Source organism: Triticum aestivum, chromosome 3D (genome assembly GCF_018294505.1).
Source record: "Triticum aestivum cultivar Chinese Spring chromosome 3D, IWGSC CS RefSeq v2.1, whole genome shotgun sequence".
NCBI lineage: Eukaryota > Viridiplantae > Streptophyta > Magnoliopsida > Poales > Poaceae > Triticum > Triticum aestivum.
The window spans coordinates 488,098,165-488,113,036 of record NC_057802.1 but is presented as its reverse complement, the minus strand read 5'-3'; the positions used below and the strand labels follow the sequence as shown (position 1 = coordinate 488,113,036).

Below are 14,872 nucleotides of genomic sequence, written 5' to 3'. Positions count from 1 at the left end.
GCCTCGTCGATCCAGGCAGGTAATCCACACCTGACCCCCATCCTCCTCCTTCTCCTTCTACATCCCACATGCCCCGACCACCGGCATGACACCTTCCACCCAAATCACCGACCCCTACCCCAATAAACGCCGCCCTAACCCATGGTGCACACAGTATAGTACTACTTCTTGAGCTTGTGTTGGTTTTTCCCTTCAAGAGGAAAGGGTGATGCTGCATAGTAGAGATAAGTATTTCCCTCAGCTAAGAACCAATGTAGGGTCGAAGGTCGCCCTATTGTTGGTGGAACTTTTGTTAGCGGTGCACTTCCAATGTGTTTGACAACTATTCAGGAGGAGAATGGAAGCTTAGAGGAGGAAGTTGTGTTGAGGTAAAATATGGGATGTGCCATTTTATTCATAATCCTTTGTTTGGTATAGTTAGGCGGATTTTGGTAATAACGATATGTGATTATGGGGGCTAATAGTATTCGTGGTTGTATGGATATGTTTTAGCCACAATGAAATGAAACCAATGTGATTGTAAACACACACGCGCGCACACAATTTAATAAGGATAGAAGAAGACAATGTGTTCCAATCTGTACGGTATGTTTGCATATAATTGATTATTTGCATATCATCTAGTCGAATAGGAACACCATACCATTTAGACCACTTGTGCAAGGAACAAGAGTGGGATTCATACCACGTACATATCCTATAAACAACTAACGTTTTTGTGCTAAAACCCCTAAAGACGGGGGTCAGTAAGATATATGAAAACCATGACTGTTGACCACTATGAGATCCCATCCCCTCTCCAGCCAACCAAACTTAGATTTGTTGGGAAGAAAAGTAAAAAAGGGACACTAGATTTGTGATTTCACCAAGTTTGGTATTGTTTGTTATTTATGGGATTGTGAGGATCCCTAGACGGTTTGGTGTTGTCTAGAAGCTTCCAAAGGTCGCAACACAGCCCTCGTGGATTCAGATTCTCCCCCGAACATGTACCGAGTGGCTACTACAACAACAAGGATGTGTGTGTGGGCGACATGGTTGTTGCTTTTCTCGTATTTGTTCTATTCTCCGGTGGCGCTATCCAGATCTACACCTTTTTCCTAACATGGTCATAGAAAAAATGACAGAAAAACAGAGGGATTACTCCCACTGCATGTATTTATATTGACTTCTTCGGCATATGAATTGGGAAATGCTTCATTTCAGCCTGTAGCACACGACCGTCCGCCACCTCCTCCTATTTTTGTAAAAAAGATCTGCAACATCTGAACATCATATGTGTTACAAGATTTCTTTCCGCAATAGCACCCATGTTGTAAGAAAATGAAGATGGAGAAAAAAGTATGCAAATTTTTTCTGCAACATCATCCGTGTTGCAAAATTTTCTTCCACAACAACACCCATATTGCAAAAAAAGTGAAGACAGAAATTTCTCTAATTTTTTTCTGCAACACCATCTATGTTGCAAAATTTCCTTCCGCAACAACACCCATGTTGCAAACTTTCCTTCCATAACAACACCCATGTTGCAAAATTTCCTTCCGCAACAACACCGATGCGTAGCATGCCCCATATAAATTACAGGCAAAAGAAATGAGAGCCTACTCTATGTATGTACCAAACATAACCTAATTTAGGAGTGAATCCACCGAGTTAATGGAAAGCAGAGACCCAGTTGGAAACTGAAAGTATGCTTTCCTATTAGCTCTGTGAACCAGCAGCTTGATTTCCTCTTTAAATTTCCTTCTGCGTTTGTGGAGGTTTCCCTGAATGTTCCGGAAGATGAAATCATTTCTTGCAGTCCAGAAAGCCCAGCAAGTCAAAATGAATAATTCTAGGAAGAAAGGCACCCCTATCAGATCACTGAAATGCTCGATAGTTCTCCAGCGAAATGACATTGATGCAAAATTGATGCAACCGGGAGTCCAGGACATAATATCTCCAGCAAATCGATGCAAAATGTCATTTGAAGAAAAGGTGGCCTCAGGTTTCTAGAGTGTACAGTCCACACATAGGGCAGTTGCAATCTTCAATGTGGAATTGTTTTGTCAGAAGAAGCTCTCTGGTATTCAGTCTGTTGTTGATCAGAAGCCCAAAGAAAACCTTGTGCTTACTTTGGCAACATACTAGCAATAGCAACACGAAATATCTAAACAAGCTAGCAATAGCAGGCTGCAATGTATGGGAGGGGCAGTCCAACTCAACACATAAAAAACTTAACCAGTTTGTGAAGCAAACAATGGTACTTTAGCATTATTCCAACTTCAACTCACCAGGTGTTTACTTCCATTCCATTCCATGTGTATCACAACCAATGTAAGATCGATTCAACAGACATGATACAGATCACCAAAACATGTTGTGTTACATTGCTCTCGGATCACTCCCAAATGGCCAAACGTAGATCATCTCATCCCAGCCGGTGCTGGCGAGCAGCCCGTCGGTGAGCACGCTCATGTCGATCCCGGCTACGAACTCGGTGTGGTGGCCGTACCTTTGCAGCAGGGCGTCCTCTTTCCGGTAATCCCACATGCAGACCGTCATGTCGTAGGAGCAGGACATGAGCATGCCCTGCCGGTGCGGCGAGAACTTGACGCGCTTGACGGCGTAGCCGTGCCCCGCGAGCTGGGCGAGGGGCGCCTGCGGCGAGCGGACGTCCCAGATGCGGATCGACTTGTCGACGGAGCCGGTGGCCAGGATGGACGGGTCGTACTTGTCCCAGTCGAGGGAGAGCACCTCGTGGTCGTGGGCCGGGATGACGAGGGTCGGCCCCGGCTCCCGCACGTCCCAGACGCGGGCCGTGTGGTCGCCGGACGCCGACGCGAAGACGTCCGGGTGCCGGGCCGACCACGCGGCGGCGTAGACGCAGTACTCGTGGCCGCGGAAGGTGCGCACGGAGGCGGGCCGGTCGGGGGACCAGAGCTTGAGGGTGTCGTCCCAGGAGGCGGAGAGGAAGGCGTCGCGGCGGACGGGGTTCCAGTCGATCCCGTGGACCTCCCGCGCGTGCTCCCGGAGGAGGCGGACGGGGTTCTGCGCCGGCGGCAGCGTGACGTCGAAGAGCCGGACGGAGCCGTCCCCCGACGCGGCGGCGCAGAGGGAGTCGTGGGACTCGGACCACGCGCAGTCGAAGAGCGCGTCGGAGGTGGGGAAGGAGAAGAGCGGGGTGAGGCCGGGCCCGGCGGCGGAGAGGTCGAGAACCAGGAGGTGGCCGTTGCCGACGAGGCCGAAGTGCTGCGAGGTGGCAGCGAGGAGGCGATGCTCGTGGAACGGGCTGAAGCGGACGGAGAAGCCCGGCGCCGGGGCCTTGAACGACGGCATCGCGGCGGCGGTGTGGATCCGGGACGGGCGGGGCGGGGATAGATGTGGGGTGGGGGGTGGGAGGACTGACTTGCGGAGACTCTGCCTTTGCGTTTTCTTCACGGGGTTTCCCGGATTTTTTTTATTATAAAGAAATCCTTTTTTTTTAGTTGGAACCGCAATTCCATTAAGGAAGTCACATCAGACTACTGATTTTTTGCTACTTATCAGACTAGTCTGTGGCCATCCGATTGGAAGCACACACGTCGTTGGATCTGCTAGGAAAACTCCCCCGCGTGAGTTATACTAGTTTGCATGCATGCTTTTGCATTAATTGCCATTATATTATTTCCTATAACAACTTCTTCCCCAAATCCAGGCATGGTTAATTAAAGATATTTTATCCAATCATGAATACCATTGCTTCCTAATCAGGATCGTTGCTTCCTTATTTGTTTCCAATTGTGAGGACTATTGCTTCCTAAACAGGATTGTTGCTTCACAAAATTTTCTTTGCTTCCTAAAATTTTCTTTGCTTCGTAAGAAGTTTTCAGCCGTATGAGGATTATTTTTGTTTGCTTCCTTTCCTATTTTCAATCGTGAGGATCTTTGCTTCCGAACTTTAGTTTGCTTTCCATTCTTGTTTTGGACTGTCTTTTTATTTGTTTCGATCAAATTTCTTCCATATGGTTGCACAAAAACTGTAGATTGCTTCGGTCATATTACAATTGTTCGAGAGTATTTCATGTTAGAAGTTTTGTCCGGTGTATTTTGTTATGTTTCATGCGACCAAAGAATTGTTTCCACCGACTCAATTATTTGCTTCAAACAGAATCAAATTTATTTCCATCTAATAGAAATTAATTTCCATTATAAATGTTTATTTTACTTCTTGTTCACGTCGGTTAGAATATTTGCTTCCGTTGCAATTTAATTTTTCTTCTATAGACAAAATTTAATTTCTTTTCTCAATAAAAGAAAGTTTGCTTCCAGCGAAAAATGATATGCTTCCATGCAACAAAATCCTTATACAATACAACAACAAAAAATAGCGAAATCTGATACAAGGTCCATGCCTAAGATGGATGTGAAGCAAGGGCGAAATATCACTGAATGAAAATTGTATCCGCTGTGATGGCAGCATGCAGCCGGGACGTTCAGCGATTAACTGCGACATGGCGATATCTTGGTTACTTTCATGGTGATGCAAGATGGCATACACTACGCGGGCAAGCACATCCTCAGGGAGGGCCTCAGTCGTTGTCTCCGCCACCTCCTCAACCGCCTTTAGATCGACTCTGCCAACATTGTGAAAATTATGAAACAAGGTGTTTGAGAAACCAATGGTGCATGATCGGCATCGTGTGGTGCAAAACATATGTACAATAGAAGCACACATGAAAATAAGTGGCAGTTTGATCTATCACAACATAAATGATAAGTTCTGGAACCATAGAAAAATAAATTAAGTGTGGCTTAATAAAGCAACAATTTGATCTATGAGAACATACATGGTGGAAGCATAAAAAACTGAGATGCACAAAAAAATTGCATTGCTATAGAAACATATATGAAATATAAAAGTAGGAACCATAGCTTACATGAAGCAGCGATTGAATCGGTCAAAACATACATGATAGGCAATAGAAGCTTATAAAATTCAGATGTTGAGAAAATTCAATGTTGTAGGGAACATATGCAAAAGTAGGAAACATGGCTTACATGAAGCAACGAGTTGATCTGTCACAACATACAAAGGTTGTGTTTCGGTAAAAGATGGTTTAAAAAAAGAATAAGAGAAACACAAAAGGTAGAAACAGGGAGTATGGAAGCAAACTACCTAGACCAAAGAAACATACGTAATATAGTGGCAATGCATATTACAATAGTGATACCGATGACAATAACAACAGAACTAAAACAAGAAGCATGAAGTACGGAAGCACTTTATCAAAACCAAGTAAGCATATGAAGTAAAATTTGGAAGCCCCATCAGTAGGAATTGCATGCAAATGTGTGATCTCAATATGACTCGTCTTAATTTGAAGCATAGAAGAACTGAACATGAAAAATTAACTAAGATTGTCACTGAAAATAAGCTAAAGACTGTCACCGATAGGGGTTCAGGTCAACTGCATATCAAATTCAATGAAAATTTGTTTAAACTAAGGAAGCAATCTTTCTAGACAGAAGAAGCATATGTAGTATTATTTTCAAGGCTCAATTAGTAGGAAGCATGAAAAGAGTGATGTCTCAACATAAGTCATATTAATCGGAAGCACAAAAATTAGAAGAGGAGAGTACTCAGCACATACTGTAATAGAAACCAAGTTGCATTGTAGAAACTAAAAACTATTAAAATGAGAATAATCGGAACTTAGTTGAACAAGATAAACAATATAACAAACAATACACAATACACATTGTATTTGAAACTAAGAAAGTTATTCGCTTGTATTGCGCAAATTTAAAGTTGGTAAAAATTAGGTGATTAGAGGAGGAAGGTACCCGCGAACCATGCAATCGTTGGTCCTGCAAGTCTGCAACCGAATCCAAACAGAGCTAGTGAATGAGGGGAAAAGCCGTCGAGAAGGGACACCCAATGATCCTTATGGTTGTTGATCCTCCTGCCCATCTAATGAACCTCTAGGCTGCATGATAAGGCAACCACACAGGCGGCCAACCCTGCTGGAGATGGGCAGAGGGGATGCTACAGAGCGGTGGCGCCCGAGCGATGTGGAATGGTGCCCACATTCGGTTGGGGTGTTGGAGAAGAACTGGCGCGACACTGGAGGAGAAGAACTGGGGCCGCAATGTGGATCGAGAGATCGGCGGCGACGCAGCATGGTGGATCGGGAGCCATGGAGACGAAAAATAGCTCGATTAATTAGGGAGCGACATATACGGTAGCCGCACAATTAATTAGAGAAGGTGGGGGCGTGAAACAAGGGATGTTGGAAGGAGATATGCTGGGAGCTCTCAACCGTGTGATGCAAAATGAATCAACGGTGTTGCTTTGGTCTGACGATTGGAATGTATCAGACCATAGATACAAAGTGTTTCCCTTCCATTAATGTTGTCTTTGGATGTTTGTGTGTTGAAGGGCTTCGTATTGAATTGGGTGGAATAACAATTCGACAAGGAAACCGTCTTAATGGCCATGGATACAAATTCAATTGTCTGGTTGTTCATTTAATTGGCTTATGGAATCACAGTAAGGTTTCAATATCAAATGTTGTTTATGACAAATTAAGGGATTGCATAGTAACATTAGTATGAAGATGATACTTTGTTTTACATGCCTCAAAACAACAATCTCAATTCATGAAAATAGCCATGCGTCAGTCAATCTATACACAGATGATTCATTCTAATAATACAACGTTCACCACCATCTCACACAAGCATGCATCTGTTCACCACCTCCTCCTCAAAGAGCATCAACGTTCTGAACTCTCACGGTGCATCAAATTCACCAACGTTCCCACACTGCATCAAAGTCACACAATCTAACAAATACAGTACATTTGTTCATCCACCAACGTTCAATACCTCCTCGTGGAGATAAACCTGCACATAATCAGACCCATGATTAGCAAGTGAAGGAGGAGGGGAGGAACAGAGCGAGGGAAAGTGAGGATTTGGAGACGGGAGGAACATGAGCAAGGCACCCTCGGAAGGAACCGAAGGGCGGGAATAAGATAGGTAGGCTAAATCCGGTGGGAGAGGACGACTGAGAGGCCTGGGCATGCAGCGGAAAAAGGGCGACATGAAAGGAGGTCGGGTGGTTGGGAATGTGCGGCACCATCGAAGATGAGGGTCTAGGCTACACATGGGGGCTGGGGCGGGCAGAGGAGGGGAACGAACGATAGAGCGACGGTGGAAGGAGTAAGGAAAGGGGCAAAGGCCGAGGGGCTCGATCGTGTGCCTCCTGACGGAGCTAAATCTGGCATAGGTAGGGGTCCCGAGCTGGTGGTCTTTGCTAGATGGTAACATGACAAACAGAGGGACACGATATTTACCCAGGTTTGAGCTGTCTCGAAGAGGTAAAACCCTACGTCCTACTTGTATTTTATTGACTGTGGGTGGGTACAGAGTACAGGTTGATCCGCCTCGAGATCGTATGTCTGAATGAATCTCATCTGTCGAATATGTTCTATCGATTAGCCTAGCCTCGGTTTGTATAATGCACCGTAGGCCTAGGATTTAGAAGAGTCCTCGTCTTGTGCGCCAAGTCTTCTGGAATCTTCCTTGTATATGTCATGGGCTGCCCAAAGAAGCCCAATAATTAATCGTCAAGGGGTCCTCGGCATGGCCCTCCTGGCCGGGAGACCACATGGTGAGTACCCCTTGTCCAAGACACCATCATTGCCACAGAAAAATGAGTAGAAGGAGTGGGAGAGGGGGAGTGGTGATAGCCGTGCAGTGATGTCTACTACGCAACTTTATTCTTGTAGACACGTGTTGGGCCTCCAAGCGCAGGGTTTTATAGGACAATAGCAATTTTCCCTCACGTGGATGACCTAAGGTTTATCAATCCGTGGGGGCGTAGGATGAAGATGGTCTCTCTCAAACAACCCTGCAACCAAATAATAAAAAGTCTTTTGTGTACCCAACACACCAAATACAATGGTAATTTGTATAGGTGCACTAGTTCGGCGAAGAGATGGTGATACATGTTGGGAAACGTTGCATGGAAAACAAAAAAAATCTACGCACACGCAAGATCTATCCATGGAGATGCATAGCAACGCGAGGGGAGAGTGTGTCTACGTACCTGAGACGTCTCCAACGTATCTACTTTTTCTAACGCTTTTCCTCTTGTTTTGGACTCTAATTTGCATGATTTGAATGAAACTAACCCGGACTGATGCTGTTTTCAGCATAACTACCATGGTGTTGTTTTCGTGCAAAAATAAAAGTTCTCGGACTGGCACGAAACTTTGCAAGGATTTTTTATTCAATAAATAAGAATTTCTGGAGCCAAGAACCACCGGAGGGGGGCACCTGGGTGGGCACAACCCACCAAGGCACCCCCCCACTCCAGGCGCGCCCAGGTGGGTTTTTTGAGATAGCTTACCAGGCTTGCTGCCTGGTTCGCCCAGGTGGGTTGTCCCCAGCTGGTGGCCCCGCAGACTCCAACCCTGATACTATAAAATCACATATTTGGAGAAACAAATCGAGGAGAAAGAATTATCGCGTTTCACGAGACGGAGCCGCCACCACCTCCTGTTCTTCATCGGGAGGCCTGATCTGGAGTCTGTTTGGGGCTCCGGAGAGGGGGATCTTGGATCTTCGTCATCACCAACTCTTCTCCATCGCCAATTCCATGATGCTCCCCACCGGGAGTGAGTAATTCCTTCGTAGGCTCGCTGGTCGGTGAGGAGTTGGATGAGATTCATCATGTAATCGAGTTAGTTTTGTTAGGGCTTGATCCCTAGTATCCATTATGTTCTGAGATTGATGTTGCTATGACTTTGCCATGCTTAATGCTTGTCACTTTGGGCTCGGGTGCCATTATTTCAGATCTGAATCATTTATGTTATCACCGTTATATCTATGTTCTAGATTTGATCTTGCAAGTTATAGTCACCTACTACGTGTTATGATCCGGCAAACCCGAAGTGACAGAAGTCGGGACACTTCCCGGTGATGACCGTAGTTTGAGGAGTTCATGTATTCACCGTGTGTTAATGGTTTGTTCCGGTTCTCTATTAAAAGGAGGCATTAATATCCCTTAGTTTCCGATAGGACCCCGCTGCCGCGGGAGGGTAGGACAAAATATGTCATGCAAGTTCTTTCCATAAGCACGTATGACTATTTACGGAATACATGCCTACATTATATTTATGAACTGGAGCTAGTGCCGTATCGCCCTAGATTATGACTGTTATATGATGAATATTATCCAACGAATTCACCGATCCAATGCCTACGAGTTTCTCTCATATTGTTCTTGCTAAGTTACTACTACTATTGTTACTATTGCACTTGCTACAAAATCATTGCTATCACTGTTACCGTTACTATTGTTGTTGCTACTACTATCAAAACTATCATACTAGTTTGCTACTGATCACTTTGCTGCAGATAATTAATCTCCAGGTGTGGTTGAATTGACAACTCAGCTGCTAATACTTGCAAATATTCTTTGGCTCACTTGTGTCGAATCAATAAATTTGGGTTGAATACTCTACCCTCAAAAACTATTGCGATCCCCTATACTTGTGGGTTATCAAGACCTTTTTCCGGCGCCGTTGCCGGGGAGCATAGTTATATTTGTTGAGTCACTTGGGATTATTATCAAAATATCACTATGAAGAATCTGAAGGATGCTACGACTAAGATTTTTCCCTCTAAGACGAGGGGAAGTAAGGAACTGCCATCCAGCTCCGCTCTAGATTCACCTTCTGTTATAAGTAGACTTGGAACACCACCATATGTTATCAATTCTGATATGTCGCAAGTTATTGATGATGCTACTTCTATTATGGATGCTACTCATGATGATGCTAGTACCTTGCTTGATGATAATGTGCCACTAGGTGAATTTCTTGATGAACAAATTGCTAGAGTAAGACAGGATGAAATTGTTGAAACTGATGAAGATCTTGAAACACCTATTAGAACTAGTTCTCCTAGATATGAATTGCCTAAGATACCAGAATGTTATGTTATGGATGAGGAGACCACTAGAGACTTTCTTGCTTGCAATGATAGGGATGATCTTAAGAAATTATTATGCAAACTGAAAGAAAAAATCTTGAATGCTAGAATGAAATGTGATCCCAAGTTTGCTACTTCACCTATCTTTGTTGATGATAAGGATTATGAATTCTCTGTCGACCCAGATTTAATTACTTTGGTTGAATCTAATCCTTTCCATGGTTATGAAACCGAAACTGTTGTGGCACATCTTACTAAGTTGAATGACATAGCCACCCTTTTTGCTCATGATGAGAAGATTCGCTACTATTATATTCTCAAATTATTTCCGTTTTCATTAAAGGGTGATGCTAAGACTTGGTATAATACTCTTGCTCCTGGTTGTGTGCGTAGTCCCTAGGATATGATTTATTACTTCTCAGAAAAATATTTTCCTGCTCATAAGAAACAAGCTGCCTTACAGGAAATATTTAACTTTGTGCAAATTGAAGAAGAGAGTCTCCCACAAGCTTGGGGGAGGCTTCTCCAATTGCTTAATGCCTTGCCTAATCACCCTCTTAAGAAAAATGAAAATACTTGATATCTTCTATAATGGACTAACCGATGCTTCTAGGGACTTCCTAGATAGTTGTGTTGGTTGTGTTTTCAGGGAATGAACTATTGCACAAGCTGAAGAATTATGAATAACATATTGAAAAATTATGATGATTGGACTCTTCCTGAACCACCGCTCAAACCTACTCCGAAGAAGAGGGGTATCTTATATCTCAGTCATGAAGATATGCAAGAGGCAAATAAATCTATGAAGGAAAAAGGTATTAAAGCTGAGGATGTCAAAAATTTACCTCCTATTAAAGAAATACATGGGCTTGATACACCACCACCACCTAAGGTGGTAGAGGTATATTCTTTAATGAAATTAAATGACAATGACAATCCTTAAATATGCATCCTAGTCAATGCCTTTATGAGTTTGATAACTACATTAGAAAACAAGATCACTTCAATGCAAATGTCATGAAACAATTGAAATACAATTCTGATATGATTGCTCGCTTGAGTGACTTGTTATTTAGAATCTCCAATGATGTTAGAGGTGTAGGGCCTCTATGGTTCAAACTCAACTAGAACAAGTTGCTAAATCTCAAAGAGAATTGCTTGATGAAAGGAACAATAATATAAGTGACTTTGCTGTTAGAGTAGCAACTAGAGGAGGTAAAATGACTCAGGAACCACTTTATCCTGAGGGACACCCAAAAAGAATTGAACAAGACTCTCAAAGAGTTAACACAGATGCACCTAGTCCTTATAAAAAGAAAAAGAAGAGGAAAAATGATAGAACTTTGCATGCCTCTAGTGAACCAGAAGTAGAAAAATCTCCTGATAATGATAATGAAGTCTCTATTTCTGATGCTGAAACTCAATCTGGTAATGAACACTCACCTTCTGATAATGAAAAAGACAATGATGAGATTCATGAAGATACTCAACCAAATAATAAAGAACTGGATAATGATGTTGAAATAGAACCAGTTGTTGATCCTGATAACCCACAACCCAAGAATAAAAGTTATGATAAAAGAGACTTTGTTGCTAGAAAACATGGTAAGGAAAGAGAACCGTGGGTTCAAAAATCTATGCCTTTCCACCTCAGTCAACCAAAAAGAAAGATGATGAAGAATTTGAACGCTTTGCTAAAATGCTTGGCCAGTCTTTTTGCGTACTCGCTAGACTGATATCTTAAAAATGCCTCCTTATGCAAAATACATGAAAGTTATCATCACCAATAAGAGAAAAATACCGGAAGCTAAAATACCCACCATGCTTGCTAATTATACTTTTAAGGGTGGAGTACCTAAAAAACTTGGAGATCCGGGAATACCAACTATACCTTGCTCCATCAAAAGAAATTATGTGAAAACTGCTTTATGTGACTTAGGAGCCGGTGTTAGTGTTATGCCTTTCTCTTTTTATAAAAGACTTGATTTGAATAAACTCACACCTACTGAAATATCTTTGCAAATGGATGACAAATCAACTGCCATACCTATCAGTATTAGTGAGGATGTGACCGTTGTTGTTGCTAGTGTTACTATCTTAACTGACTTTGTTATACTTGAGATGCCCGAGGACGACAACATGTCGATTATCCTTGACCCTTCTTGAATACTGCAGGGGCTGTTATTGATTGCAATAAAAGCAAGGTCACTTTTCATATCAATGGTAATGAACATACGGTACACTTTCCGAAGAAACAATTCCAAGTGAATGGTATCAATGTTATTGAAAAATCTCCGACAATCACTATTGGAAGTTTTCAACTACCTCTACCTACTGCCAAAAAGAAATATGAAATGCTTATTGTTGGGGGCATTCATATCCCCATTGAGGTAACTTAGTGTTTTACGAAAGTTCTTCGGTTTCATGCTAATCGGAAGTGGTTGTTAATAAGACTTGATCAACCTTATTAATGAATCATTTTTGAGAGGTGTGAAGTTGATGAATTTAGTGAGCACTATCTTCTGTCCCTACCTTTTTGTTTTCTATTTCTATTATTTAAATAAAATAAAATGCCATGCTTTGTCTGTTTTCTGAGTTTCCCATACTAAAAAAATGACCTAAAAATAAAAGTTCTCAGAATGCTCTGAAAATTTAATACAATTTTTTCTGGATATTTAAGAATTTTTAGTGCAAATAACATCAGAGGGAGGTGCTCCAGGTGGGCACTACCAACCTGGGCGCGCCAGCACCCCCAAGCGCGCCCTGGTGGGTTGTGGTCCCCACGTGGGCCCCCACACTTATCTCTTCATCCCACATCATCACCTACCTCTAGAAAAAATTCACCACCGCTCTCTCTCTCTGTCTCTCGTGGTCTTGCTCTCAAACCCGCGGATTTTGATCTCTTTGCTCGAAGCTCCATTTTCGAAACTGTTTCGGGGGATTGTTGCTTGGTATGTGACTCCTCCATTGGTCCAATTAGTTTTTGCTTTAGTGGTTTATATTTAGAATAATTAGTGACTCTTGGTGCTGCTGTAGATGAGCTTGCATGTTGAATTCTTAGAGTTCAAAGTAGTTTGAATGCTTGATATGGCCTCTATGCATCCCTATGGGTAGTTGCTTTGAATCTTGTGAAGTTTTGTTGAGAAAAATTTTGTGAACTAATTTTTTTTGAATTTTGTTCATAGGAAAAAGATGAGTATCTTTAGGAAGTTTGCTTCCAAGAAGAACTCCAAGGGAGTTATTGGGTTTCTCACAACAAGCATGATGGTTTCGGTAGGGAACGTCCCACCTTTAGGGACGAAACGATATCCATCGCCTCTTATTGCTTTCAAAAAAATTCTCGTGTCAACATAGAACAACAGGAGTGTTGTGTCAATTTTTGGATTTTTCGGGGTTCGTTTGGACATTTTTATGCATTAACTGAGTTTTCAATGCATTTATGTGCGTAATTCAAATTTGAACTACATGCACATGCTCCAGTGCATATAAATTGGTTGAAAAATCAAATATGTGTCCTTGGGTGCATGCTTAGGTCCCATGCAAGAAATGGTAATGAATTTCAAACACCAAGGCACCGTTGATTGCCGGCAAAACATTGAGATGCCTGGTTTTTAAATTCTAGTAAATCTAAAACTCGTCTGAAATTCATGAAACTTGGCATGATATTATGGAATGGCACCCGACATGTTGTGGCATTTTTCGTGTCCATTTTGAGAGAAGGCGCACTCGAATAATGACAGCCAACAAAGGCATTTTGAAAAAATAGCTACCACTTTAATATCTCAAACATTGGTATAATTCAAACCGTGGGTGTTATGTTAACCATTCACGTGACGCCACGTGTCTTGGTTTTAATGGCTGTAGGAGGTGCCGTGCAGACAGCTGCTTGACCTTGACTGAACGGGAGGCGTGCGAGCGCAGTCCAGTGCGCAGGCTGACCGAGAGGCGTGCAAGCTGTCCTCCAATGCGCAGGCTCACCGGGAAGCGTGTGAGCTATACGCTGCGCAGGCTCACTGGGAAGCGAGCCCTTTGACTTCCATGGCCGCTCGCCTTCCTTTCCATTAATGGCGCCCGAGCCGCTGTTTAATACGGGCGGCCTTACTGTTCGCCTCCCATTCCCCTCCCTCCCACAGACCTCCACCAACGCCATGGCGCAGAATGATCATCTGCCACTAGTCTTCAAGTTTGGTGAAGTCGACTCCGAGCCGGAGGAGATAGAAAATAAGGAGGAATGGGGCCTCATGGACATGGCCCAGAACGAGCTGGCCATGGTGGTTGCTGCCCCCGCTCCCGTCCTAGCCCCCATCCCCGCGCCCGCGCCAGTGACCATCCCCGTAGCATTGACGGGCTGGTTGCCGAGCACTATCGCAGAGCTGGAAGCCGCGGGCGTCAACAAGGTCTCCACGGACCCGCGCGAGCTCATGTACATGCCAGCGCCAGCACCCGTGCCCGTGCGCGCTCCTCCATCCACCGTGGCGCCGGCCCCGTGCGTTTGGCTGCACCCGCCGCGCCCGTGCCCCTGCCCGTGCGCGCCCCTCCACCCACCGCTGTGCCGGTCCCCGTGCGTTTGGCTGCACCCGCCGCGCCCATGCCCGTGCGCGCGCCCCCCTCAGCGGCATGGGACGCTGCCGTCGACCGCTACCTCTCAGCGGCGCCAGCTGTCGTCCTCCCACGCCCCACCCGTCGATCGCGCGACGATGATACGTATCCGTCATATCTATAATTTTTGATTGTTCCATGCCAATATTATACAACTTCCATATACTTTTAGCAACTTTCTATACTATTTTTGGGACTAACATATTGATCCAGTGCCCAGTGCCAGTTCCTGTTTGTTGCATGTTTTATGTTTCGCAGAAACCCCATATCAAACGGAATCCAAACGGAATAAAAACGGACGAAGAATATTTTT

General features: G+C 43.9%; 1 protein-coding gene across 1 annotated transcript; it reads right to left on the bottom strand.

Moving 5' to 3' along the window:
• Window positions 1–2,253: 2,253 nt before the first annotated feature.
• LOC123079896 (peroxisome biogenesis protein 7) lies at window positions 2,254–3,369 on the bottom strand. Its single transcript, XM_044502726.1, has one exon. It carries the CDS (start codon window positions 3,313–3,315, stop codon window positions 2,362–2,364), a length of 954 nt encoding a protein of 317 aa, XP_044358661.1. The 5' UTR covers window positions 3,316–3,369; the 3' UTR covers window positions 2,254–2,361.
• Between the last annotated feature and the right edge of the window lie 11,503 nt (window positions 3,370–14,872).